General features: G+C 49.4%; 1 protein-coding gene across 1 annotated transcript; it reads right to left on the reverse strand.

Moving 5' to 3' along the window:
- On the reverse strand, positions 1-27,443 carry B4GALT1 (beta-1,4-galactosyltransferase 1). The gene is made up of 6 exons (XM_075078146.1): positions 27,112-27,443; positions 14,619-14,854; positions 7,190-7,377; positions 5,629-5,751; positions 3,924-4,028; positions 1-3,329 (listed from the first exon to the last, which is right to left on the reverse strand). Exons 1-6 carry the CDS (start codon positions 27,380-27,382, stop codon positions 3,194-3,196), a joined length of 1,059 nt encoding a protein of 352 aa, XP_074934247.1. The 5' UTR covers positions 27,383-27,443; the 3' UTR covers positions 1-3,193.
- Between the last annotated feature and the right edge of the window lie 59 nt (positions 27,444-27,502).

Genomic DNA, 27,502 nt, shown 5'->3' on the forward strand with positions numbered 1-27,502 from the left:
TAACTGAAAATACTTTATTTGTCATCCATAGTAAAGCAGGAACATCGGATTATAAATCCATAGATATATAAATGATAAAAATGCAAAAGCAAAACCATCTACAGGAAACCCATAAGCAGTCCAGTACACAAGTAACATCCCAGGGAAAAGCTGCATGCCAGGACACTCACTCATCCTAACAAGCAAACAGTAATCCCAGAGAAACCACGTATTAGGGTTTCCTTTGCAGCTATTATTTCTGGGTTTCAACTGTTACACACAGTATCACTTTGAACATTGCTACCAGTATGGGAGAGGAAAACACCACCCACCACAGGTCATGGCCAGAATTCACCTCTGTGCAATATGAGCATTTGTGGAAAAGGCCCCCAAAAATCCCGCAAAGAGAAATTTCATGGCCAGGTTGAATCAAGAGCATTTTGTGAGTTTGCCCAATACAGTTTACACAGGGACAATGAGATCTGGAAATCACAGGTCAGCACCAAAGGGCGAAACAAGCAATGAAAAGCAGCTTCAGCTTTTACATGGCTTGTGGCTTTAGCAGTAGAAGAGAAACCAAGCGACAGTTTCTTGCACCGCTAGTGTATCTCTGTTGAAAATGGTTTTCAGGTTTCCTGGTTTTCCAGTTTCCATTCCTCTCCTCTTTCAAGGCACATGTGTAGAAACCTTTGATTGTAACAGCCAGAAACAAGTGCTCAGACCACCTCCACAGTATTCAATGATTTCGGAGTAGAGCAAAACAATGAGTTATTATACTAACTTCTTTCTAATCTTCAGAGAATCATAAGGCAAGGAACCACTCCTGCCCCCAAACAACCGCTCAATTACAACAGGTTACCCCTTTGCATAGCCTATTAGCAGACAGACACCACTACAGCTGAAGGTCCCAACTCTTCCAATTTCCAAAAGGCTCAGCACAAAATCGAGGTGCTCTCTGCAGAGACCTGGGATTTTCAGTGGAACCCTCATGAGTTTGGGTGCTGATCTGCTACCTGTAGGAGTGGGGCCCTGCTTCTAAGGCACCTTTTAAAAAAAAAAGAAAAAAAAGTCCTCGCCTGCACCTCCATTACTGGTGCAGGCTACAGCTACAGGTCGACATTTGATCTAACTTATGTAGCACATCCTCTTCTTGTACGCCTTTGAATCTGCAAGGGCTGGAGCCTGACCTGCCAAAAAGGAGTCATTTTTAAATGCAACTATAAGCACATGAGAATGGCTCTTAAACACAACACTGCTTCCTTCCGCTTCACTCCTGCTCCGTGCAAGCCCACCTTCACTCAGCTCCCAGCACGACTGAAGCAGCAAGTCTGGCCAGCAACAGCTTTTAAGCCAACGGGGGGGGGGGATCACTTTGTCAAAAGGAGACTGAAAAGGCAGCTGGGTGTCTCCATAATAACTAAAGTCTCCATGCATACTTTTAGCCCTGCTGGCCTAAGAAGAAATGCACTGTCCCCCAGCCCCTGCAGGATCCCACCCCTGCAGTGCAAGGGTTCAGCAACACCTTCAGGTCTCAATAAAAAAATTAATAATAAAACAAAACCCCACAAACTAAAAAAAAAAAAAAAAAAAAAAAAAGAAGAGGCAGTGCTGAAGATGATCCCCAATACAACAACTGTCCCTGATTTCAACAGCCTTCAGCACAGGCCAAGGAAGTGCAAATTGCTGTGGTCAGAGCTGGTGGCAAAGTACTTGCCAGAAGCAATTCAATTCTCAGTTCTGGCCAAGTCCTTTAAATCACTTAAACCAGCTCTGAGGGTGTCAGCGCTTGAGGCTTTTATATGGTCACAGGAAGGAAAAGCAGGGAGTCTGTACAGGTGGTGCCCTGGTACACTGACAAAAAGTAGTACTCCAAAATGTGCATGCCTCTCAAAGCCTGAGAAAATCAGAAGGGAGTTTCCCAATAGAGGACACACATTGCAACAGGCTTTAGGCAAAGAAAAATCGATTGGATGTCAGCCCTGCTGTGAATATCTCAGCACCGCAGGAAATTTCATGGACAAATATGCAGAGCAAATATAATACATGGCTTATACATAATGATGCACATAAAAAGCCCACTAGTCTGAAGATAAAGGAGGCCTTGAATCATATGCTGTTATGCTGCACCCTAGTTTAATCTGGTATTAAATATACTGCTTATGATATACAAATTACTTTAGAAAGTTATTAAAATATTACAACAACAAAAAAGTAATAACTGAATTCAAGTTTTATGCATGACCTTTCAAGAAAAAATTTGGTTTTAGGAAGCTTCAGACAATGTTTAAATAGCATGGTAACTTTCTATCATTGTTAACAAGCGTCAGCAAATTTTAAGGCCATAATTTAACAGACCATTTAAATCAACTCATCTTTATTACAGGAAAAACCCAAAACCACCCCCCGAAAAAAAAAACAACCCACCGCCCAGGTGTTGTTGTGCTGAGGCAAAAAGTCACTACCACATCCAGAAGTAAGGTTATCTGAAGCCAGTGGTTTTTGCAGACACCATATGTGTAGCTTCCACCCTACGCAAAGAGCTCACTGGCAAATTCTGGCAAACTCTGGCTCAAATGACTCAAAGCCTCCTTTGAGCCTATAGGAAATTACATTCATTGAATCCAGACTTGATTGTTCAACACTTGCTGTGCACACAGAGAAGATGTTTGTTTTGGTCACTATGAGAAAAAAATATATGATATTGTCTCCATTAAAAAATAAAATCTAATGCAAAGAGTAAACTTGTATAATTTTAGCAGCATTTTACAGTCCTTCATAAAGTAAAGCCACGAATTAATTAAAAGGAATGTTTTCATCCACCTCATTTACAATATCAAAATATCATGGGCAGTAATTGCTGATCCATCCCAGTTGTAATCAGTGAAATTTGAGTCCAGCAATTACCTCAACATGGGGAGCGCTGCAGCAAATAGATCAGAATCAACATTTTCTGGCAAAGTAAATATTTACAACTCTTATGTACAGCTTATGTACTCAGAAAACAATGGAGAGCTAGAAAGTTATGTAAAGTCAAGTTTGGAATTTAAAAAACAAAAAAAAAGCACTTGTCCAACCTATTTGGAGATGCTTTGGCATACCAAAAGAGGCCTTTTTTTGTGTTCATTGCAACTGTTATAAAACCAGCAGATGTAAAGCATCGGTGAGGCCAGATGTCCTGGGCATGATAGGCAAGGTCTCTCGAGTATCTGTGATGTTAGCTATGTGGTGAGCCAATATCCACTGTGATCTTTGTATACAGAGGGTACTTGTCAGTTCTTAACACCTTGTAGGATAGTGTATTTAAGCCGTCAGAGCTCATTGTCTCCCTTGTGTGAGCAATTCGTTCAAACCTGCAGAAGAGGGGGGCAGGGGCAGAAACAACAAAGAAAGAAAGAAAGAAAAGAAATTTTAAAAATTTAAACAATCCGAACGTTGCATAACATTTTTTATAGCCTATCAGGGGGCACCTCCGGTGATTTAAGAACAATCTGAGTATCAGCACGGGTCCCATAAACTCCCAGATTTGGCCAGCCTAAGCAGTGGGCAAAGGCATCCCTACGGGGTCCAATTTTAGCCAAGAAAGAGCAGCCAAGCTTTTAAATCACACAGGTCCTTTTCCAGCTCTGCACTAGAGCACATGTTTTATACACCAAAGACATGCTGGAAACAATTGCTCAGAGCTTCATTTGCTGCGTTTAAGAAAAAAAATTATGAGAGGCATTCATGCCACAGTGAAATCTTGGGGAAAAGATGAGTAATAAGGTAATAAACTGGAAAGGGGAAGGGGGCAGCTTACAGAACAGGCAACAGAGGTCAGCAAGGGAGGAGATGGCCACAGGCTTTCCATGATGGGGCTTTTTGCATGGCAAAGACAAAGCCAAGCAGCCCGAGCAGCAAGGGTAGGAGGTGCCCCTTGTATCTGCTGCGGGACGGGGAAGACGCACCTCTCGGGGTTGGGTTCGTTCTTCCGGTCCCGGGAATGCCGAATCATTCTGCACTTCCCAATGACGGCATCCGGACGGGATATCCCCATGCCTTTAAACACCAGCCTGTAAAAAGTAAGTACATTAAACACCTGTGACAGGTGACAGATGCGAGACGTTTTGCCACATTCTCCACAAATGACCATTGGTTTTGGGGGTTTTCCCTTTTTTTTTTTTTTTTTTTTTTTTGAGGATGTTGCTACTGCATTTACAGGCTTGCTAACACCTGAAGGGGGGAAAGCCAGTCCCTTTCCACTCAGGCACTGACGTCAGCATGGGTAAAAGGGACTGTCCCGCTGCCAACACCAAGGATATGCTAATTCACTGCACCCTAACCTGCACCACCAGCTCCTCCAACACCCAATGCCTACACCCAATGCTCACACCCAATGCTCACATTAACCTTGCTCCAGGCTGTAGACTGGAATTTTAATGGAATGCATCTAGTTTTTAACCCATCGGGAAAGGAGCCAGAAGAGTGATTTTTTGGGATGCGAGAGGTACAGTGCTGGTAGAAATGGAAGTTAATGGTGATGAAGCAGCATGGGGGGGACACATGGTGCGAGACACAATGGTCCCAACTGGGAACCACTGGGTGAGGAGCAGCCTGTCTTTGTTTGCATGCTCTCTGCAAGGCACCTGCGGTTCATGGGCACCAATGCTGAAAAACTACCTGACTTCTTCCTCTTTGCGTCTCCCTTTTCACTTCTGTATAGCATCTTCTGCTCCTCAAAACCTAATTGCCCCAAAAAGAGAGCACTACCACCTTGCTCTGAATGCCCTGCCCCATTGGAAGGTTGTCCCTCGCTTGGTTTATTAAACAGAAATGCTGAACCTCAGGAAGGTACAAGCACTTCTAGGAAGACCCTTCCTGAAGCCCAGAAGAGCTTGGAAAGCCCACAGAAAAGACCATGCGGAGTGGTTTTGGCATCAAGAAATATGAAGAGGGCTTCCCAAATCCATGCCCCCCACAATGATTTCTCACAGCAACCACCCTGGGGATGCGAAGCTGTAAGGCAGCACAACCCCACATCCACCATCTACCCCAGTCTTCAAGCAGGTGTGCTCCCAGGCTGCCCTGTGCAAATACTTTTGTCCTCTCCTGCAGTTCTGAGCCTTGCTCAGCTTCCTTTCAGGCAGGAAGCGATGGCTCATGGTGTTATTTAGAGCCATTTACAGCCTAACAAACAAAGCTCTCCTGGGAACAAAGGGATCTGCTATAAGGCTGCAGACCCTGGCAAGCTTCTGGCTCTGTTGGGCTAGGTCAGTCAAGGTCTTCTCTACCCCACTCTGTGCCCCAAATCCCCTTCCTTTGGCCAGTGCTGGGAGACCAAGAAGTGCACTGCTCCAACCCCCACACTGGTGTGGAAGCTTGCAAGGCTGCGCAGTGAACAAGCAATGCATGTGTGGGGCAGGGGTGGCATTTTTCCAGCTGGATCACTCCCCAGCACACCTTGCAAGCTGAGAAATGGGGTGCCAGCATCCAGCAGGAACATGCTTTTGCTGAGCCAGCAGGTTGCCCACACACCACCTCCGTCCACCCGGAGGGGAGGCTCCTGCAGTCAGTGGGAAAAGACACTCTGCATCCCCCCGCACCCAGGGAAGAACAACAAGTCTCATCCCCACCCTGGATGCACTCCGTGTGCCAAGGGAGGCATTTATTTACCTGTTAAAAATGTCATCATCTTCGCCACCCCAGCCCCAGTAGTTGTTTGGGAATCCATTGATCTTTGTGAACTGCTCTTTGCTCAAGGCAGACACGCCTCCGAAATACTGACTGTAAGGCAACCTGGAAGCAGGGAGAAAAGGCCATTAGAGGAGGAAAGGCACAAGCCAAGACGCAGCCTGTATACCCAAAAAGGGCTTGCCACTGCCCTTCACCCCAGCCCACAGCAAGCCAGCACCTGCTGCAAGGCACCTCTGTGCAGCAGGGAGCAGCACGTGTGCCCTGGGCTCGGCGGAGGCAGAGGGAGCTGGTGGGCTCAGTCCAAATACAGCTGGGAAGTATTTTGCAACTGGCAATGGCTGCAGCCTTTCACTAAGAAGTACGCTGCCCTCAAAGGACAGGCCAGTGAGATGCATATCGCCTCACCAGGGCACATGGGTAACATACATGCCCTAGGAGCGGCAACAGCTCAGTGAGGCATCAGAGGTGCCACAGAGCCTTTTATTCCTGCAGCTCCACCGCGCACCTCCATGCTCCCCGGTGCTCCAAAGAAAAGCTCGCAGCCCAAAACTGAGCCATCAGCGTGACCTTGCACACATAAAGCCAACCAGCTCCTGCTTGAAACGGGATTGTGGACACAAAAAATTCAGACCCACAGCACCAGGAGAGGGCCCACACAAGGATCACCAGGACCGACCGCAGACCTCATAACTGCAACATCAAGCAGAAAAAAAAAACCTGGGGCCTGCATTTCTGCTCTAAGCTTCACCTAGCTGAAGGAGAAAAACCCACAGCTGCTGCGGTGCCACTGACAGTCCTGCTCCAAAGCACAGCTTGGGTCTGGAGTGGAGTGGAAACATGCAGGGGTTCTGCCACCAACACTACTGCTGTATATTTAGCACTACTGGCCACCATGGGGCCATGACTGGTTTTTGCTTTATAGATGAGCTTTTAAACTCCCCCTTGGGGATCTGGGGTAGAAAAAAAAAAAAGGAAAACCCAGCCACATTTTTGTTTGCAGCAGCTTGCTGAACCCAGATGCATGCTGAAAGGCATTTCGTTTTGTGTTGCTCTCAGATACCAGGGCAGGTTCTTCAGTGGCCCAAAATCAAACCGCTAAAAATATTTCGTTTTACTCTTAAAATAGCATCTGATGCAGTCTTTTTAAAGCTGCACATAATTCTCACTGTGTGAGAGTGTCTCACTTTTCAGACTGGGTGGAAATACTACCTGCCTTCCCCATTCCAGCCTGAAACACAAGAATGGATACACAGGCATCTGCAAAATGACGGGCTCTTAGTTTTTCCTTGCCCTATGTTTCACTTTCCAGAAGCTGTGAATTTTAATAAACTGCTCAGCTGCATTTCTCCCCCTTCCCTCCCTCCAGCCAATCCTGCTCACAGCCACCCGCTCCCTGCAGGGACGCACACGCCAAAATAGGCTTTTGCCAGAGACATTTTCCCAGGCTTTCAATGGTGGGTGGGGATGTGTAACACTGCGCCTGGCCTGCTAGGCTAACAGCAATATTAGGAACAAAATGCCCCTCTGAAAGGCGTCTCACCGAAATCCGAATTTGTCCATGGACACAGAGAGGTGCCGTGGCTGACTGTAACATTTGTAGGTGTTCCTGTCATCCATTGGGATGAGGTCTACATCACTAAACACAAAGCAATCATAGTCATACTCTTTCAAAGCCTCTGTGAATCCTATATTCAGCAGTTTAGCACGGTTAAATTCTTCTTCTCCATCCTAATTTAAAAACAAATAAAAACAGTTAAGTGTCTTAAATTTAACTGTTGACATCAGCAGTTTCTTACCTGTCACCATGCGCTGGTGTCGCCGCACTGGGCTGGCATGCCTCGGGTGGCCTGAGCTCAAGCCTGAGCACTCTCCCCCGCAGCAGCCACAGGACGTTGGCAGCGAGCACCCCCACAGGATGATGGCATCTGAGCCAGCTGCAAACTGCGGGGGCAGCCGCAACAGCTGAGTAAAAGCTGGACCCAGCTCAGCTCCCCTCTCTTGGTGGGAGGCTCCAACAAGAAGGCAGGTTTTATGCTGAACGGTGTCCCCACCACCACCCCACGCAAAGGCATTTCAGGATTGAACTTTGAGATAAAGTTTATGGACTGCCGGGGCAAGCAGCTGGGGCTTCCCGAAGCAGCGGATAAAAGCAAAGAGAGATGAGCTCCTCTGGAAGAAGGGACTAGTGCTACAGAGTCCCTGGCTCACAGCCAGGACAGGGACCATGAACCAACACCTTTCTGTGGCCAGCATTTCAGCACTCTCTTCCTAAGCTCTGCCACAACACGGCTGCAGGACTGTGGTGTGGCCTTTCCTCAGCAACATGCGTTAGCATGTGCCAGACCCTATTTGCAAAGCACAGGGTGGCACCAGAAGCTAAGGTCCAACACTCTGATGCTCACCTTTGCTCCGGTGCCAAGCCCTGAGCAGTTGCGTACACACAGGAGCAGGACGCTCCCTGGGACCTGGAAAAGGCGCTGCTGGTTCAGCACGTGGCAGTGACACACAGCCTTTTTTACTGGATGGCAGGCCTGTGTGAGCTGCTTCCTGCAAGGGCTTCAGCTCACGTGCTGGACACTGCCATCTGCTGCAGTGCACAGGCCCTTCTTTGCTGCCCCTCTGCCAGCTGGAGCACAGTATGACCCACCATCCGTCCCAGGTGCCTCACTGGAAAAACAAAACCAGGAGGGCTGTTCCTTGGTGGGAAGGACCTGAAAAGAGCTGACACCACAGCAGGGCATGCTTATCCCAGGGAAGGTGCAGTTAATGAAGGGACCTGCAGAGAGTGAAGAGACCTGCTGAGAGTGGGGCAGGAAAATCTCCGCTCTCTTCCCTAGCAATGAGGCGGCCAAGGAGAAATCAGTTTGGCCCCTCTCAGGCAGAAACATTTCAAAAGCATATGTGGCCTTGAGCACAAGTACAGGCTCGCAAATTGCTGGAGTACTTTTGAAAAACAACAGGATCATACCCACAAACCTGAGAATACCGGTTGTTTGAGAATAAGGATTTCCAACCCAGGACCCAGCTTTGCTGCAGCAGCTTCAAACCCAAACCTTGCACAGGAGTACAGAGCAAGCGGAAGGGAACTCATAGGGGATTGCTGAGAGAGGCTGAAGTTTTTTGCCAGCCTGGAAATGAAGACTGCCAAATCCTTCCTCTTCTACCACATCCCACCCTTCCCCTGCCACGCTCTCATAGCAGTGGCGAGACAAGGGACTCCCCCACTGTGCAAGCCATCCTCCCACCCTGCATCACCTGCACCCAGTGAGAGATGTGAATCAAGGACAGATAAAATCCCATGCCCAAGGAGCATCAGCTTAAAACATCACCTCCTTCCAAATGGCTTTGCCTGGTTAATAAACACTCAGTTTGGAAACTGTTTAATCAAGGCTGGTTAATGGACCTGTGGCTGGAGAGCCAACACAGATTCTTGAAATAGCCACAAATATCTTTCAAATGAAGGTTTTAATATGCAAGTGTCAAACCAAGGTTTTCAAAAGCATTCAGCAGCACCTGCCTTGGGCGTAAATGACTTCACAAGGAGGAGTGAGTTTTCATGGAGGAGGATCTGAGCAAATTCTCAGCATCCTCACCCGAAACAAAAGGGCTCACGCAGTAACTAAGGTGGTGGGAAGTTGATCACCATCATGCATAAGCAAGAGCAGTGAAAACTTGAGTGCAGAAAATGAAAGCAAGTCCAACAAAGAGGCTGCAGAGAGGGAGCACCTGAGGCTGTGGGAAGATCTTCTTTTCCCTGGCAAAGGGTGCTGCTGCCCAGCCCCAGCTGCCAAACACTCCTCAGGTCCCATGGCACCAAACCTGGGCCTGGCTCCATAGTCCCAAGGGGGACTCTTCCTGGTGGCGGTGCAATGTGCTCACACCTTAAAGCACCTGCTGGGTCCAGTCCGGGAGACTCTCCTCATTTCACACCCTTTGGCTGCTCTTTTCATGAAGGCAAAGGGTACTTCACACCCATTTAGTTACAAGCAAAGGTTCAGCCAGAATTAACCCACCCACAACTTCAGGTAGCCTCTAACTCCTCTGGGTGACACTTAGGGGTTAACAATGCTAGGAAAAGCCGTGTTTTTAAACCTCTTTCCAAAAGCCCCAGACCCAGAGCATGTGGGACCTCTCCTGTGGAGAGGGACCAGACCCAGGGCAAACTCTTCTCATGGGCACTGCTGCTCTCTTCCCAAAAGGCCACAGAGCTTCACACTGTGGGATCCAAAAGGCCGGGGAGAGGGAGAAATCATAACCAAAAAAGAAAATAAAACCCCTCTCCAAGCTGTTTTTAGTAACTTTACAGTGAGCAGGCAGCTCATGCAGCAAACCTTGCAACGCTGTTATCAACTGCAACTCCTCTGAGAACAGGAGGCTGGCTTTCTGTTCCAGGAGGTATGCAGAGCAAAAAAAAGTCTGACAAGAGGTTTTGCTTTTTGCAGAAAGCTCTGTTTCTTTACCGAAGTCAATGTGGAAGCATTGGCATGCTTGCAGTATCTGAGATTCAAATCTCTCAAAACTCAGAAATGTACTGCAGGCTTCCATCTTTCACTATCCCCAACTTTTTGAAAGAAAAAAAAAAAGCAAAGTTAGGAAATCTCTTTCTGTGCTGCTGTCCCTTCCAGGTCAGTACAGAGCACAGTACCACAGGCAACACTAAAGAGCACAGATAAGGCAGAATTGAAGAAACCTCCATCCCTCTCCTCTGCTTGGCAGCTCCTCACCCCATAGAGGCTCCCTGTTATTTGCCACAAGGAAATGGATCAGCTGGGACTTGCTTGGACAAAGGAGTATCCTCCTAAAGAGCTAGGCAGCGCACAGGGGATTGCTGCTTTGACAATGCAACCAAGCTCTAGATATAGCCTCCATGCTTATTTCCTAGGCTTTCAACCAGAAAAGATGTAATCTAAGCATGTTCTTGCTATTTTTTTTCCCAACAATTTTCCCCCTATGTTCTCTTGTCCTGAAACTTAGCCCATGTCTGAGTTCAGTCCTGGCACCCAGCACCTGTTTCTGGCTCCTGATTTTACTCCCTGTGTCTCTCCTAGTACATCCAAGTCCATTCCCTGTTCCACAAGAGGCTGGCTGAAGAGGGACAATCTGCTGCCTCAGTCCTGCAGGGTCTGACACTGACTCCTCACACCTGGAGATGATTAGCCTGAGCAAAAGAATATCCAGGCTTTTTTACTTCCCATCCCTTTTGTTGGATCTTTTTTGCTCAGCCAGACCTACCAAAGGATGCTACCTTTTTTGGTGCCAGACAGATAAAATTGAGGTTTTTGGAACTGTCACCCAAGCTAAAGGGCTTGCAAACCAGCAAGAAACCATCTGTCCCAATTTTGTCCTGCCTCCCACTTCCACGTAGGAGGCAGCTCCGTGATTTCTGCTGCAGACAGCACAGCAATGCAGGGGACCCATGGCTGCATCTCTCTCACCTGGATCCTAAACTCACAAGGTCTCAGGGAGGTAATGGTAAGGATATGTGTTTCTGGCTGGCTAGGAGAGAGCCATCACCTCCAACAGGACACTGCTAGCTAGGTCAGTGATCCCCCAAGACAGCCTTGAACCACACACAGAATGTCTGTGTGAAAGTCCATGCTCCAGTGGACTTGAGCAGGTAGAAACTGATTTCCAAGGCCATACAGAGACACCAGGAGATATTTTGCTGTTTCTCTGTCAGAGAGTGTTTTGAGACCTTGGCACCATTACAGTAGGACAGTTGGGCAGCAGGAGAAGCAGCCACAGGGGAAACTCACCTCCCTCACCACTGCAAGGGTAAGCGGGAGCAGAGCACAATTCCCTCCTTTGCCTGCATACCCTGGGGGTCCCAATACCCCCTGCAAAGTAACATGATGCGACACCCCAGCCACTCACACACACACACACACCCCCTGGAAAATTGCCACTAGGAACATTGCAGGTAATGCTAGGGGCCAGTGGAAAACTGTTGAGCAACTACGGGGTTTTCAGGGAATCTGCTACATCTCCCCTTTCCCAAACTTCAGTCTGGCTGCATGGACGTTTGCACAGGCTGAACTGCAGAGAGAAAACTCATTTCCAGACCTGAGCACCCAGGTGCAATGGCTGAAGGGGCCAAAGAGAATGTGGGTAATGGCAGGAGTGAGTGGGAGTGAGGGAGACGCCACAAATTTGTTGCTGCCTTCTCCTTTCATGAAGCCAAGCTTGCACAGCATTGAACGGATGCTGCAAAAAGTATACCCAGCCGCGCATCCTCATCTCAGATTTATCTGAAAGATCCTACAACTGCTACTCTACACGTCAGGCTTGGGTTTTGCTGGGGCCATGGTGAAGCATAATATAAATTTTCCACTGGCTCCTGTTACACACTGGACATTTTATAAACATCATCCAAGTCCTACTTCAGCCAAGTCCTACTCTGAGGCATTCAGGCACACAAGACCAGCATGGTGGAGACACAAAGGACTCGTGATGGAAACATATTGCGCTGAAAGGAAGAAGTTTGACATTACCAGTGCAGCAGTAGCAGGGCTCAGCGCTCCTCTTTCTTTCTATGAGATGCAGAGCACAGAAGAGCACGTAGGCAGCGTGTAAGAACCAGATTCACACAGTAATTCTCCTTGCTTCAGTGATTGCTTTGCTACAGACAGGATTAACAAGTAAAGGTAAAATTTCCCCACTAGAAGGAAAAATAAAATAAAAAAAAGGAGGGCAGATGCAAAGGGAAGGACAGACAAGAAAAGAGAAAAGCAATTGTCAAGACAGCAGAGAAATAAGACTGTTTTCCTATGGTACTTCCGGCAGAATTAATACATTTTCTGCAACTCTCCAGATTCAGTGTTCCCACTCACCCTCGAGAGATGCATCCAGTGGATTTACTACCACTGAACACTCTGCCTCTTCCAGACACAGCTTGTTAGAGGCATGCAGGAGGAGTATGTTTGTTTTACAAATCAAGTAGTCTTACTTGCTAACCTATGTCTGACTGCTGGATGTGTCTAGGACATATATACCCTGTGTACTGGATGTCACTCCCACCCCAACTTTGCTCAAGGGATGCATCTGAAAAAACCATTTGCTTCAATAATTTTTGTGAAGGTTAACTTTAGAGCACACAGACAGCCCCACAGCCCTAGCACTGGAGGACAGTACCAGAGAAGAGGAGGAGCCAGCAACACAGGGCAATGCAAGCCAGCATGCACCGTCGCAGCAGCAGCAGAACTCCAGCTGGGCTTTGGACACTGTCTGCCCTTATGGGCACCGGCGCAGCTCCACATGATCAGGCTGCTTGCTTTCCTTACCCTCAACCATCACTGATGGGCAAACATGAGCCTCAGTTGCACCGCTGGCTCTTTGCAATGGAGATGGCCACTTACCCACAAGTAGTGGCCCCAGGCTGCAGGCAGGCAGCTCTGCCCAGCGAGCTATGCCTGGCTGGGAAAGCAGCAGCCCCCACCACAGGATCACTGCTGGAAGCCGCATCGCACCCTCGCTTCCGAGCTACACTCAGAAAAGGGAGGCATGCGGCTCTGCCACCTTCACCCACCTGCACCCGAGTGACTGATGGGGACCTTGGCTCAAACAACTTTGTGGCTCCAGTAACTTGCACAGACCACTGCTGCACGTGCAAGGAAATGCAGCCTGAAGGATGAAGGCCTAGGGCTGGCCCTGTGTTGCTGGACCGCAGTGGCACCAGCTGCTCTTTGCATTACACAGGAAGGGTCTACTTACACGGCTTAACCTTAGGGCACAGCATGCCAACCTGCGTGCTGCAGAAACGCCTTGTGCCCTCAGCAACAGGGCCGCCAGGCCACAAGCACAGTCAGCTGCAGACACTGGAGCATCTTGGCTGCTGTGCTTGGGAGCTACTGCTAATTTGCCACAAATCACTTTTGCCCAGAAATGGGTGAAGTAAGAGAAATAACAGTGGTAACGGAGTTTTGGTTTTATCTCCAGAAAAAATCTCCCCGTACTTTCAATTCTGTGAGGAAATTTATCGCTTGGGTGACCACTTTAAATATTCATGATGTTTGATACGCCCAAACACATCAGGTGATCTACAAATTTAAGGAGTTACATTTAAAGAAGGCTATTATTTCACCTCAGTTTTTAGAGAGCTGAGAAAACAGGATATGAATACATATCCAAGAGAGAAACTGCGCTGTGAGATTGTCCAGCCGGGGTCTCTGCCGGCTCTCTCAGAACTGCATCTGCCCTTTCACGCTGCAGCTCATGCAAATGCTGACACATTCTAAGATTTTCCAAGTGTGAACAACACCCACTTCTTTAACCACCACTACAGTATAAATTAAGACAGCTTGTTTGGAGTGAAACATGCCTTCTTTTTTTTTTTTTTTTTAAGACAGGTCTAAGACCATCAGATATCGAGGAAAAAAACAACCGCCCTCCTGTCACTACTTGTTTCTTTTGTGTTCTGTTCATCTGAAGACAATCACACACCTCCTCCACTGCAACAGCTTTACTTTCTCCAACTTGACACTTTGTGCACTACTACTAACATGAACACAAGTTGCTCAAGAAAGTAAGTGAAATCCTATGGCTTTAGGGCACACTTAATGCCAGACAGGCATTAATGCTACCTTGTCACCATAAAGGTCTCTGTATGCAATTCCTGCAGCAGCTGGGAAGAAGGAACATTTGGGAAGAGAAATTAGATTGAGTTGTGCTGTTAGGTATTTTTCTCCTCCTCACCATGGGGTTTCTTTAAGCAGAAGCTCTTTAGAGTGAATCATGCCTGACCGGAGGAGACAACCCCAGGTTCTTCATCCAGATCATCAAAGCAAAATTGCTCATGTTCATTTTCACTTCTTTTTTGGTGCAACAGCTTTTTTTTTTATTTTTCTTTTAAAGCAACCTTATCGCTGCCTACCAGCCCACTGACATTCAGGATAAAGCAACAACTCCTCTGTTTTAGGAGGCACAGGCACTGTTATGAAAGTGTTATAAAGTCCTGTGTCTTATCATCTTACCTGATTGACAACGTATACTCCATAATCTAGCTGCTGCCGTTGGAGAATTGGGTGCAGGTAATACAGCCAGTACTTCAGGTGCTCCTCTCGGTTCCTGAATGGTATGATTACTGCTACTTTCTGAAGTGCCATACAGTCCTTCGGAGCAAAACGACCTCCTGCTTTGACCTCTGGGTTTCCTCTTGCTACTTCTTCCAGGTTCACAGGATGGGAAAATTCTACATGTAGTGCACCAACTGGAAAAGAGGCACAGCACAAAGCAAGTTAGCACACACAACCTGTTTCTCTGAGCACACATGCTTTACACACATGTTTTTTATTTATTGCTTTTTAAAAACAGAGGTTTGGATCCAAACAAAATCCCAGCAGTGCATGGAGGTGTTGAAGCTTGGACCAGCTGTACCCAAAGCAACTGCACCACACCATTCAGAGCAAACCTGCAAATGCTATAGCCTCTTGGTATCAGACCCCAACCAAGTTGCTGACACCAAACGAGTCTTGAAAACCCTCCTATCTGTGTGGCAAACCAACAGCTGCACTCCCGCTGGCACGTGCACCACAAAACCAGCCTAGAGAAGAGCATTGCCTCTGTGCTCTCACTCACCTCGCACACTGTGAGAGTCAAGCACTTCAAAAATAGCCCTGCTCTCCTGCCAACGTAATTACTTATGCCAAGGCTAGCCACATGCAAAGTGAACAAAACCCCCTTTCTTGTTTTTTTTCGTATAGATACTTTCAGTGTTCTGTAGGCATGCCCATTATTTATTAACAGTCCTGTATGAGAACTGCTAAAAAACATATCCAGATTTGCATGCAGGTTGGCAATTCCTGCATATGGTTTCAACAGTGACAGGTTTTGAAACTGTCAAAATAATCTGTGCCAAAACTGGTGTATAAAACCAAGAAGCCGTCCTAGCACCACAGAGAGAACAGCAGCCTCTGAGCTGCGCAAGGCCAAGCTCAGGGACAGAGGGCAGTGACAGCCCTGGGCACTGATACGGGCAATGAGACCTACTTTGCAAGACTTCGGCTCACATATCTGCAGAAGTCTTCTTTGCTTGCCAGGACTTCTCTACTCTGCCACACTGGCTCTGAAGCGGTCCCTCTCATACAGCTGTATGCGGGTCCAGGGCTAAACACAGCATTACTGACCACACACCTTTTGTGGACACCTCTTAACATCCAGGCTGGCCCTTCTGCAGGATTTGCTTCCAGCTGCTCCAGCCCTGATGAACGGACTTGCTGCAAAAGCCTAACAAGTGTGGTAGCTGCCCGCAGAAGGACTACTCTTGCTGCCATGTCCTGCTCCCAGCAACGGCAAGCTAATAAATGAGGCTTTGTGGGCATGTTCAGGTCCCAAAAATCCCTCTGCAGCAGGTGGGGATGCTGAGGCTCCCACGCATAACCAGGAAGTCTTCACCATAAGCACTAGGCTCCTTAAATATTTGGCTGCTGTACAATCCCTTTCTCCTCCATCTGGGTGTGAATACACGCACTTGCATGTATGCGTGCACTCTCATACATGTCATAGAGCTACCATCTCCTCTTTGGATTTGCTGAACAGACCCACAGGCCCCTCCAAGGGCACGCAGAGCGTGCACACTTCTATGTGCACATGCCAGTGCTGGCTACGCTGCACTTATGGAGCCCCTTAAGAAGGGGGCACAAGCAATTTTTATAGCTCTAAAAGACAGTGGCCATCACAATCAACCTTGTACATACCCCAGTATGCAACTACTAGAAAAGCAGAAACAATGCTCCAGGTTCAGGGCTCGTTCCCTGGCTATTTATTTAGTAGAAGCTACTTTTAATTCAATTGTTCTGTTGTGCTGCTCCACAAACCTGTGCTCACTTGGGCCAGACATGGCAAGGAGACCGGCCAAATACGCAGAGGTGCTCAGTATACCCCCAGAGGTAGCAAGGGAGCTTTGCTGCTTGATTCACTGCCAGCACAGCGGAGGCAAGACCTTGCAGAAACTGGCATCACGGGCAGGATGCAAAGGGATCCTGATCTCTGCATTCTGTGCAGGTTAAATGGGCAAGTTTGCACGTTTCCCTCTCACGCAAGGAGAAGGCAGTGATTTCTCAGAGACCAGACACTGGGATCAGTCTGTCCACGCTATCAGTACTCCCACAGTTCCCAGATGTACCTAAAATGTGCCTGCCCAGCTCCCCACCCTCTCTGCCCCATGGCGCAAGCTAGGGCCAAAGCCTCTCTGGCTGAAAAGCAGGTTGTGGGGAGAGCTGGAAGGGCCCTCTGCAGTGGGAGGAAGAGGCAAGAATGGGAGGAACTGAGGCAGGAAGGAACATGCAGCAGCACAACCAGGACCGGAGCTCAGCAGCGGCAGGATCGCGTCAGGCACAGCCACCCTGCATGCTGGTGGGACAGGCTGGGGGCAGGTGCCAGAGCAACGAGGCCAGCAGGGGTGGGAGGGGGAAACAGCATATCGCTTCCTCCAAATTTGGTTATCGCTTCCCTGCCATAGGGGTGAGTGCTCTCCCAAACTGGCCTCTGGCCTCGACCCACCTCCATGTCTGTTTCCCCTTGCCCTCCAGTGTCACCTCCGTTAGGAGACAGGCACTCACAGTTAGGACGATGCTATGCTTTTGTGTATTTATAATAGCAAAAGGCATTGCACTGGGTACAGTGCAACCAACCATGGCCAGCAAATGGGATTACGTTGGGCATCTGTGCCCAGGGACGTTATTTTCCTGCCTCGCTCACACCCCGCCGCCAGCGGCGGGACCGACCCTGCGGAACGCTGCAGGAAGCAGCAGGGCGGAAGCAGCACATCCCTTCGTGGGGCCCTGCCAGCCCAGCCTGCTCCCAGGCGCCGGGCCGCTGCCGTCCCACTGAGCAAACCCCTTCCTGCCGGGGCGGCCTGCACTCTCTGCTCCCAGTTGCTGCTCCCACATAACAACTGTGAACCCCACATCAGCCTTGGGGATGCTTTCTAGTTTTACAAATAAAGGCTCTTTTAATGTCTCACACTCACTCCCGTAGTGTAAGCAGGGGGAGGAAACAAAATTTTGCCATTTGGGCGAATTTACAGGGGAGATCTCCTGCTGTTGGCTTGTGAGCTGCAGCTGGGTAAGGACAGCCACAAGCATCTGGACACTGCAAGCAGGGGGCTTTTTGCCAGCCTCCCAAAAGTGGACCTCTTATCCCACCAGTGCTTGCTCTTGTTTGCCTTCAGGAGGCTGGAACGTCAGCAAGAAAGACTGGGGAGAGGAAGACACATTCATGATAAAAACCAGCTGCAGAAGACAGAGATTTAAGAGTTTCAGAGTCTTGAAGGACAGTGGTGAGAAACAATCTGTACTGCTCCAACCCTCCAGTTAATCAAAACAGCTTTAAAGGCAGCACATCTTCTTGCAAATGCTGCCCGGAGGGACGCAGCCAACATGCAGGTCTGTGAGGAGACCCCAGGCGCTGGTGCCATACATGTACAGCAAGGCAGCCGCTTCTGAGACAGGCTTGATGAAAATTACCCAGTTAATACATTCACTGGTGTCAGTGAATATGAAAACATAAAAAACCTGATTAGGCTGTTTTCAAATACACAACAGCTAAAACAAACTAAAGCCATGTGGCTGACAAAAGCAACAGCAGCAACAAACCACCCGCTGGGAATCGATGCTTTCAGTTCACTTCCCAAGCAGGACAAGGCTAAAGACAAATCTGCAAACACAGGCTTTCCTACCAATGACCAGAGTCACAGTTCCAGTTGGTAATTTAAAATCATTTTAACTGAAATTTGGCTACCTGGATCGCAAGCAGCCCCAAGGCTGTTGTCTCCCAAGGATGCTGACTCAGGACAGGATCTGCCGATGCCAAGAAAGTGTATGAAGTTTGCTCTGAGTGCTGTCCCACTGGTCAAAACTGTATCCCTGTCCGTGTTTACTAGGTAATGTTTCCAGCCTGATTCACTCCATCTCTATCTTCTCTACTTCTGCTCAAGGTGACCACCTGACGTTGCATCATGCTCCAGACATTGGAGCCACTGTATTTTGAGCCCCTGCTAAAAACAGACAGGGTTGACAGCTATGTGGACTTGCAGCTCTGGTCCCCCATACGGCCTGGGATTTGTAGGCAGACACCTTTTGGGTTCAGAGTTACAAAGCTCCAACAACGCAGCTTCACAAGCCTCCACCATACATTTTTAGCAAAAGAAAACCTCAAAAACATGAATAAGCAACTGCCAGAAGTTTGCAAAAGACACAAAAGCACAACGTCACATCCAAACACTTCAGAGATTGTAAAAGGAGGTTTTAGCTGGCAGTGGTAGGGTAAGAGAGAGACACACACAAAAAAACAAGTCAACCCCTCCTGCTTGCCCCTGGCTCTGACACTCAGAAGCATTTCTGCTCAAAGGGAAGGTGCACAGGAAAAGCGTTGAGGACACACAGGTGCTGGGGGGCCGTCCTGGTGCACATAAACAGGAAGCAGATTCTCACACAAAGCAAAAGGTGAGGCTTGCAAAAAGCCAGAGGCAGAACAGTGCTCAAGCCTCAGAAACCTAGCCCACGGCCCCAGTGATCTTCTCATCCCCCACTTCCCAATGGCCAACGCTTGCCACAACAGCTAAACCTTTTGCCCTGTGAGGCTGCCAGAACGCGTCCTCCCCAGTGCTCATCCTGCTCACCCAAATGAGAGGACCCTCATGCAAACAGCCCAGAATCCGCTTAGCCTGATGCTATAATAATCTTGAGGGTGCTCCAGCCTCCCTGGATCACAGATAAGAGAAGGGTTGGGAAAACTGAAGCAGCAATGCCCTGCAGAGCCAGAATTGTACTCCTGCATTCCCAGGGGGGCTGTGAATGGGATGGTGACACACTCCATCCAAGCAGGTGGTAGCAGGGACGATGGCAGGGATGGCAGCAGAAGATGGGGCAGCAGCCACAAAGGACAGCCCCGGGGTGTTCTGGTGGGACAGGGTGGGAGGAACCCCTTCCCAGGAGGGCGGTGCAACCCCAGGAGAAAGAGGTGGGAAGGAGGGCAGCTGGGTTCACAGGCAGGTTTGGAGAGGTGATCCAGCAGACTGAATCAGCCTCCCAAGCACTTTACTGGGAAAAATGGCAAAATTCACCTGCGAGCTTTAAACCAGGCGCACATCTCTGATATTTAATTTAGTAAGAATGAAAGCAAAAGTGTACAGCATGGAGGTTGGAAAAAGTCTCTCTGCAAACACAGCAGAGAGGAACGTTTCCATTGCCCTGGCTGAGAGCCGCATGCTGCTCTCTAGCCACCAAGCCACATGCACACCCACACTGACATACTCAGACAGTCCTCATGTGAAAGGAAAGCTGGAAAAGAGGAGCAGAACTCACAGAAAGGGAAAAAAAAAATCGCCTCTTTGCAGGGGCCCAGCAGAAAAAGAAGGGTCCATCGCCACACCAAGTCTGCCCTGGCTAGGAAAAACAAAACCAGCTCCACCCAAGAAAATGCGGGGGCAAGTCTCCCCACCCGGGGCTGTGGAGCAGGGGTCACTCCAGCTCCAGCTCCAGACCCAGCCCCACGTGGCAGCTCCAGGGCAGGCAGGTAGCTGCATCCCACGGCTCAGCGATGGAAGTGTACCCTATTAAAACCAGCTAAACTTCAGAGCTGTGCCAGCGCCTACGCAGGCGGCACCAGACAGGCTCAAACTGGGGTTTAGCCCCATGGCAGGGGGATGGGACTACTGGGAGGGACAGCCCCAGCACCCCTCGCCCAGCTGGGTCCTCCGAGCAGCCCCTGTCCTGGCATGTGACCAACCAGCCAAAATGGCCACAGGGACACCTCTGCCTCCTTGCAAACTGGCTGAGCATTAAAAAAAAATAAAAGTCCTTGGATCTGACTAGAAATATCCCAATGAGGAGAAAAAGCCTTCCCAAGGACCAGCATACATTTTCTTTGGCTGGTCTACACTTGCAAAGTTGCATCCCTTTACAAACATCAGCTATGCAGACACAAGGCTTGAGCCTGCCACACCAGAACATGCCCTGTCTTAGGAAGGCTCACACAGCATCTGGCATCTGCAACTGTGGACCCCAAAGGGAAACAGGCTGAAAAAAATGACGATGCATCACATGCACTGGCAACACTGGGTCTGCACAATGGCAGGTTTGCATGATTAACTGAGTGACTACAGCCAGCGGAAAAATGTTCTTCATCCAACCCCAAATACTGCCTATTCCAACACAAGGTCTCACAGTAGAACATGGTGTCTTTGGGAAAAAAAAAAAAAAAGAAAAAAAAAAAAAAAAAGAGATTGTCGTTCCATGAGAAGGTACTTTTGAGAGAGAAGCAAAGTCCTCGTCAGTGGCTCGAATCCAGCGCATGCTCACTGAAGCGGCTTTGAACTGTCTCCCTTTGAGCCAGGCAATCTGCATGCGATTAGCCCTGCCCGCCGCTGCCGTGAAATTAAATTCCAGGCCCTCAAACAGCAAACTCAAAACAAACAAACAGAGAGGCCGGAGATCAGAAAAAGGCTGAGCCGCGCCCCTTCAGGAACCCCCCCACCTTGCCACAGGATGGGATTGGCGAACAGGAGTCCTCTTGGCCTGAGTGGCATCCCAGGGATGTGGCTCTGCCAGGGGCAGTCCCAAACTGCAAGGCAGCCCCCCTGCCCCATCCCATCCCGCTGGTGGTGGCTGCACCTGGATCCCAGTGCCGCCCCGGGGCTGGGGCGTGCTTCCCAGATAGCACGAGTGAGTGCCAGGTGCCAGGTGGGGCAGAGGCGCATCTGTCTGGCCAAAACTCAAACAGGGCTTGTGCACCCCCGAAAACATGGGGTGCTGCTTGCAGCAGGGAGCATAAGAGGCAAGAACAGGAGCAGGGCATTGCATGCCTGCCTAAATGGCTGCTGAAAGTCCACTACCCCCAAGCACACAGGTTCGTGGAAACCTGTCCTGTAAAGTCTTTACAGGGCTGTTTCCAGCTTCAGAAAGACACGTTTGCAGGTTAGCACCCTCAAAGTGGACCCAATGACACCCCAGCCTGGGGACTGGCAGTAAAGGGAGGTGACAAAAGCAGCCCTCTTTCAGACAAACATCTGCAGGGGCTTGAGGACTGCCTGTACTCCTGCAGCTCAGCTGCAGCTGGGAGGCAGCTGGAAAGGCTGTCTGCCGTGCCCCAGCATCACTGGCAGCCTCGGCCACTGCTTGCCCATCCAGAGGTGCCAAGCCCCGCCTGGCTCACCAAACACCTCTCCTTGCAGGCAGGGGCTCTAGGCACCAATCTGCACAATGGAAAACACTGTCCCAGTGGGGATGGGCTCAGCAGTGAGACCTTCTCCAGCTCAGAGAGATAGGGGCGAGCTGGACACTGACACTGCTCCATCCATGTCCCAGAAAACCCCAGATCTTTGGCCCCACCACTGCAGCACTGCTGTGGCCTGGCCAGCTCTGTCCCCACAACCTCTGCAACCTAAGCCTTGTGGAGATGGGTGCAAAGGAGGGGAGCAGCAGCTGCAGGATGCTGGCTGGAAAAAAGGGTCCACCAGCAGAGGAGGTGAGCAGTGGAGTCCAGCAGCCCAGCGCCTTGGGCTTGCTTGCGAGGCCACCAGACATAGACCACCTCCCTGCTGAGGACCATGCACCCCCAGCACGCTACCCTTTGGGGTGGGGGCCCTCAACACAGCGACAATGTTCTCCATCTGTGGAGTGAAGTCAGACTAAGGAGCTCCACACCAGAGGAGGGAAGTTGAGAGCTTAACTGAATTCTGTATCCAAGTTGGGAAAGCTGCAAGCATCTGCCTCTTTCCAAACACAAACTTGGCTCCTTTTCGAAAGAAACTAGCTGTTGCTTCAGATCAACACTGGCAGAGAAACAAGCACGTTATAAAACACTAGATGCACAAGATGGAAAACCTTCCTTTTCTCCTCAGCACATCCTGTCTGCTGTGTTACGTCCCTGAAACAGCTGCTCTCCAGGAAGGCATAGTACCTTTCTGAGTTAGTTTGCAAGCCCAATTAATAGTCCATGACCTTCACTTTAACCAGATAAGAGGATGCTAGGGATGCTCTCAGCGCAGAGCCTGCTCCCTGCCCACCAAGAAAGCCTGTGCTTCAGGGGTACGACGTGCTCCCAACCACAAGAGTAGCTGCGGAGCTGTCGGCAGCATTGCCAGGATCACGCCACCCGCTCCCTGCCAAACATCTTAAACATATTCTTTGGAGAAGTTTAACACAGTTTCTCAACCTCTCTTTGAGGCCAAGAAAGCCTAACTTTGAGTAAACTGGTCCACGTGTTAGCTCCCCCTCCCCCAGGCCTCCCATGCTCTTCTCTTTTGAGTTTCTGTTTTACTTTTTCGAAACAAGGCAGCGGAGGGACAGAGCACAACCCCTGAGTGCGGCCATGAGCAAAGTAACACCTGTAGCACCCAGCTTGGGGGGCAGGCGGGAGGGAGCAGAGATTGCAGCTGTATCAGAAAGGTTCAAAAAAATAAAACAGGAAAAAAAAAAGGAAAGCAGACAATAGCAAGTTCAGATGAGAGGAGGGGGAAATGCTGCGTGTAAAGCAAATGCGCTTCTCTTAAGTGACCCCACGGCCACCACCAGAAGTCTTCTTAAAAAAAACCAGTGTTTTCAGCACATCTTAGGTTTTCACGCTCTCACCCCAAATTATGCTCTGCTAGGAATCTGCCAGTGCTAAAGCATCCTCTACCCTGCCCATGCAATGTCCACATATACAGGGGCCTCAAACTAGATCATTTGTGAATTCACTGACCTCTCATGCAGCACATAACCTCTAAAACCTGCTGTAACACAGGCACTAAGCGTCACCACCGATCTGACAGGCCACCTCCATCTCCTCTGAACACTTCAAAATATCAGAATAGTCTTATCGCTTATCTTCACCACCTACAGTTTAGAGCAACTGCTTGACTGACTACGCAGGCATGAGAAACGGTGCATGGAAAATACAAGTCTATGCCACAGATCCTTCCCCTCCAACCGACTGACAGCTGCTCACCCACAAGCTGGCCAAAGCAGCTTCTTTCTCTTGATCCTCTGCTTTTTAAACACGCCTCGCTAACAGCGCAAAGCATCAGTTGCTATCCAGGACTCGCATCTTGAAGAAACAGTTTTCTTGCATGCTCAAGATCTCCCAGAAAACAGGCACATTTGGAAACTCTATTTCTTTTTAAACATTAGAGAAAATGACTGCATCTCTAGTGGTTTGTGCTTTGGACAGTTCACTGGTTCATATATATTAACCTAGATTATTTTTTTATTGTCAATATCCCTCAATTACTAGGGTTTTGGGTTGTCAATTTTCTGAACTTAAACCTGGAGGTTAAAAGGTATCGAGCCAGACACATAACTGCAACATGTTTAGTGTACTTAGGTTGTCTTTGCCATGAGGTGCTCTCAGGGCTGAGGGTAAGAACACATCCCTTTGGTCTGCCATCCCTACCAGCCACACCTGGTATCTAAATGAGGGTCAAAAATGGGTAAGGAGACAGCTGTATTCTAAAATAACCTTCATGAACAACATGTGCTCTCGATTACACAGGACTCGAAAATGACATCCCTGAAATACAGATAAGCCTGTCCATGAGATTCTGCTTTGCAGACGTCTGGCGCCGTAAGATAAGCGCTGCTTTAACATGAGCTCGTTTGGAGACGGATCTCTGAACGAAAGAATGGCCCCTTTCCGCACTCCCTCCTAAAAACAGCGGGCACGTAAGTACCCCCTCACCAAAGCTCAAAGACCTCATGGAGAAGGTAGAAGAAAACCATTTGACTGTTTTGAAAGCACTTAAGCCAACATACACACTACCTCTGTAGAGCAACTTTTAAACTTTTTTTTTTTTTAAAAAAACACAACATTGTTCAACAGCTCCTAAAGAACATAGTTTGGGAATGGAGACCTGCAGGATATATCTGGATTTACTTGCTTTTGGGCTTCTCAGAGGCTGAAATTTCAACACAGCAAGCAGGCTCTGTTTCTCTATACCTGATTTAAGATACTCATTGGCACACAGCTCTGAACCAGAGCATAAATCCAAAATGCTTGTATTAGAGATTACCTTGTATTAGAGAATTTCATAGCTGCAAAGGATTTTTAATTCAAAATCGAATTATTATATTATTTCCCCAGCCCCATAAATATAATTTATGCTTTTAAATTATAAATAAAGGCAAGTGAACCATAAAAGCATTTTGAAATTGGCAGGTTCCTGTAGAGATTAAACCTCATTCAGCTAATGCATCTGCTGCAGAGCCAGACAGCAGGGATTGTAAACTACTCTCTCTAAACAGGGCTAAGAAAAAAATCTCTGGGCCTCTGAAACAAGTACCTGGCTATATGACCATTCAAAAAGCCTGAGCAGCTGAGTCACACATACCCTGCATGATTCATCACATGCTTCCCAATGATGGGGGGGGGGGAAGGAAGAGGGCAGAAAATTATTAAAAAAAAAAAAAAAAAAAAGATGAGGCACATTTCCATAAATTTAGGTTTATGCTGAGGGACCAGGGCAGTTGGAGCTACCTGTTCCCATCAGAGCACCTCTCCATGCCTTTGGGAAGGTGGGAATCACAGGAAGGTCCTTGCCGGCTCCTGTTTGCTACATTCATACTGATAAGTAACTACGTGCACAAAAAGAAGAGGGTTTGTTTTTTCTTTTTCTTTTAATTCTGGGTGGGTGAATTAAATGTCAGAAATGCCTGTGGAGCATACGCTCCACACTGGCCTTAGAGGTACATGAGATGTGAACCAGGGCAGACTCAGCTCTGACCAACATCTGAGGCAGGACAGGGTGTTTTACAAACACTGTTTGCTACCAAAACCTGGAAAGAGGAGGAAAAAATAAATACCCGTCAAGTTTCCCACCCAACTGTTGGCTACAATCCTTGAAGCCATGATGGTGGCAGTCTGCCTCTGACTGCACCACCCCGCAAGTACTGAAGGTAACACAGCTAGAAACCATCTGCCTACTGCGTTGTGAAGAGCTGCTTTCTACACAGCCCTGTAGCTCTCTCGACATCTGTAACCGCTTCCAATAGCCTCACATGTCCTTTGGTGGATTCCACAAATTGCACTGGAGATGTTACAAAGACGGTATAAAATACTTTAATTGATTATTCAGCGACTAACTTTGATAACACTTTGAATCCTGGGGATACTAAGAGCATTTCTGTAAACTCCGGGCATTTCAAAACCACATGACTCACTCCTGAGAGGATCAGGGTAAGCGGAGACCATTTAAAACAAAGGCATATGCATAAAGGGCTCCCACTCCACTGTGTGAGGACAGGCTTGCACAGCCACTTTCAACCTAAAGTGATCTAGGGGAAAAAAGTGAAAGATATGAATCAAAAACAACAAAAAAACCATAGCACAGTTCCTTTTAGTGACCTCAAAACCGCCTTCCTAAAATAACAAACCAGTCATTTGTTATTCAGATGCATTGATCCATAAACAGCTGACCAGCAAGCACCCAGAGAAACTGAATTTCTGTGTCGGTTTCGTACACTGAAAACCACAGGTAGCATCTTGAAAGTCTCTTCCCCAGTTGGCATCTCTGGAGATAACTGTGCCCCTGCTAACGTGGCACACTGATGAAGAGGAGGATGACTGCCAGGCTCCAGGCCCTGAACAGCTTGTGGCCAGGTCACTGTCAACTGGGAGGCCACCAGGTCACGGTGACGAGCCCATCAACAACAACGTGTGTAAGATATTGAGTAGAATCCTACACCACAGGAGATTCTGTTCAAGGACCAGCAGCTACAAAGAGCAAGTTGGGTGAGAGCCTCTTAAGGGGATGAAAAAAGCTCGAATTGACCTTGCCCCCACCCCTGATGTTGACAAAGCCAGCAGATCAGAACAGGTACAATCAGAACAGATCAATGCACGAATCAGCCCACCAGCAGGCTGCGAACCCGCCAACAGCCCGCAGCACCCAAGCAGTCCTGGGAAAGGGCCACGGGGAGCACAGCTCCAGTGGAGATAAAACACGCACCAGGCTGCCACGTATCAGGATACTGCATCACAGGACGAAAAACGTGGGAAGCGCCTCTGGGATGAATAACAACCGTATTCATGACCCTGCCTCACAGCGCTTTTTAAAATCCGCATCGCTCATCCAGCAGGTCGGCGCACACGGATAACACCGCGAAAATCCCGCACAGCACAAACAGCCCGTCTGATCCTTCCTCTAAGATTGCGCAAGAGTATTTCGCGTAAAGTTCCCAGAGGAAATTACCCAACCTCTCCGGCGAACCAAGCCGGGCGGGGAGGGTGCGCTCCCCGGCAGCGCCGGGGCTCCGCCGCCTGCCTTCCTTGCGGGAGCATCCCCGCCTCGGGGTGTTCGTCTGTCTCCCCGACACAGCGAGCACCGGCTCCCCCGGGATTCTCCCATAATCCCCCCGCCGGCCGCCGTGGGCAGCCGCGCCGCTGTCACTCCGCCCCGCGGGGACAGACACCCACGGGGGACGCCGAGACCTAATGCGGGGAGTGTGTGTGCGTGCGTACCCCCCCAAACCCCGAGGGTGCGGCACTCACCGAGCAGCGGGGAGGGGTCGGGGCAGGGGCCCGGCGGCGGCGAGGCGTGGGGGGGCCGGGGCCGGGCGGAGGGCGGCGGCGGGCGGGAGAGCGGCAGCGAGAGGTTGGCGGGCGGCGGGCGGCGCGGCGGCGGCTCGGGGCTGCCCGGCGGCCCCAGGGCGCTGCCCGCCAGGTAGTAGAGCAGCGTGGCCGAGAGGTGGAGGGCGCAGAAGGCGACGAGGAGGCGGCAGGCCCGCTGCAGCGAGGTACCGGGCAGCGACGGCTCCTTCATGCCGCTGCGCTGGCGGGGAGCGCCACCCGCCCCGCGCCGTGCCGCCGACGGGGGACGGGGACGGGGCGGGGGCGGCGGTGGCTCCGCCCGCCGGGGGCGGCCCCAAGCCCCGCGCCCCGC

This window comes from Phalacrocorax aristotelis, chromosome Z (genome assembly GCF_949628215.1).
Source record: "Phalacrocorax aristotelis chromosome Z, bGulAri2.1, whole genome shotgun sequence".
NCBI lineage: Eukaryota > Metazoa > Chordata > Aves > Suliformes > Phalacrocoracidae > Phalacrocorax > Phalacrocorax aristotelis.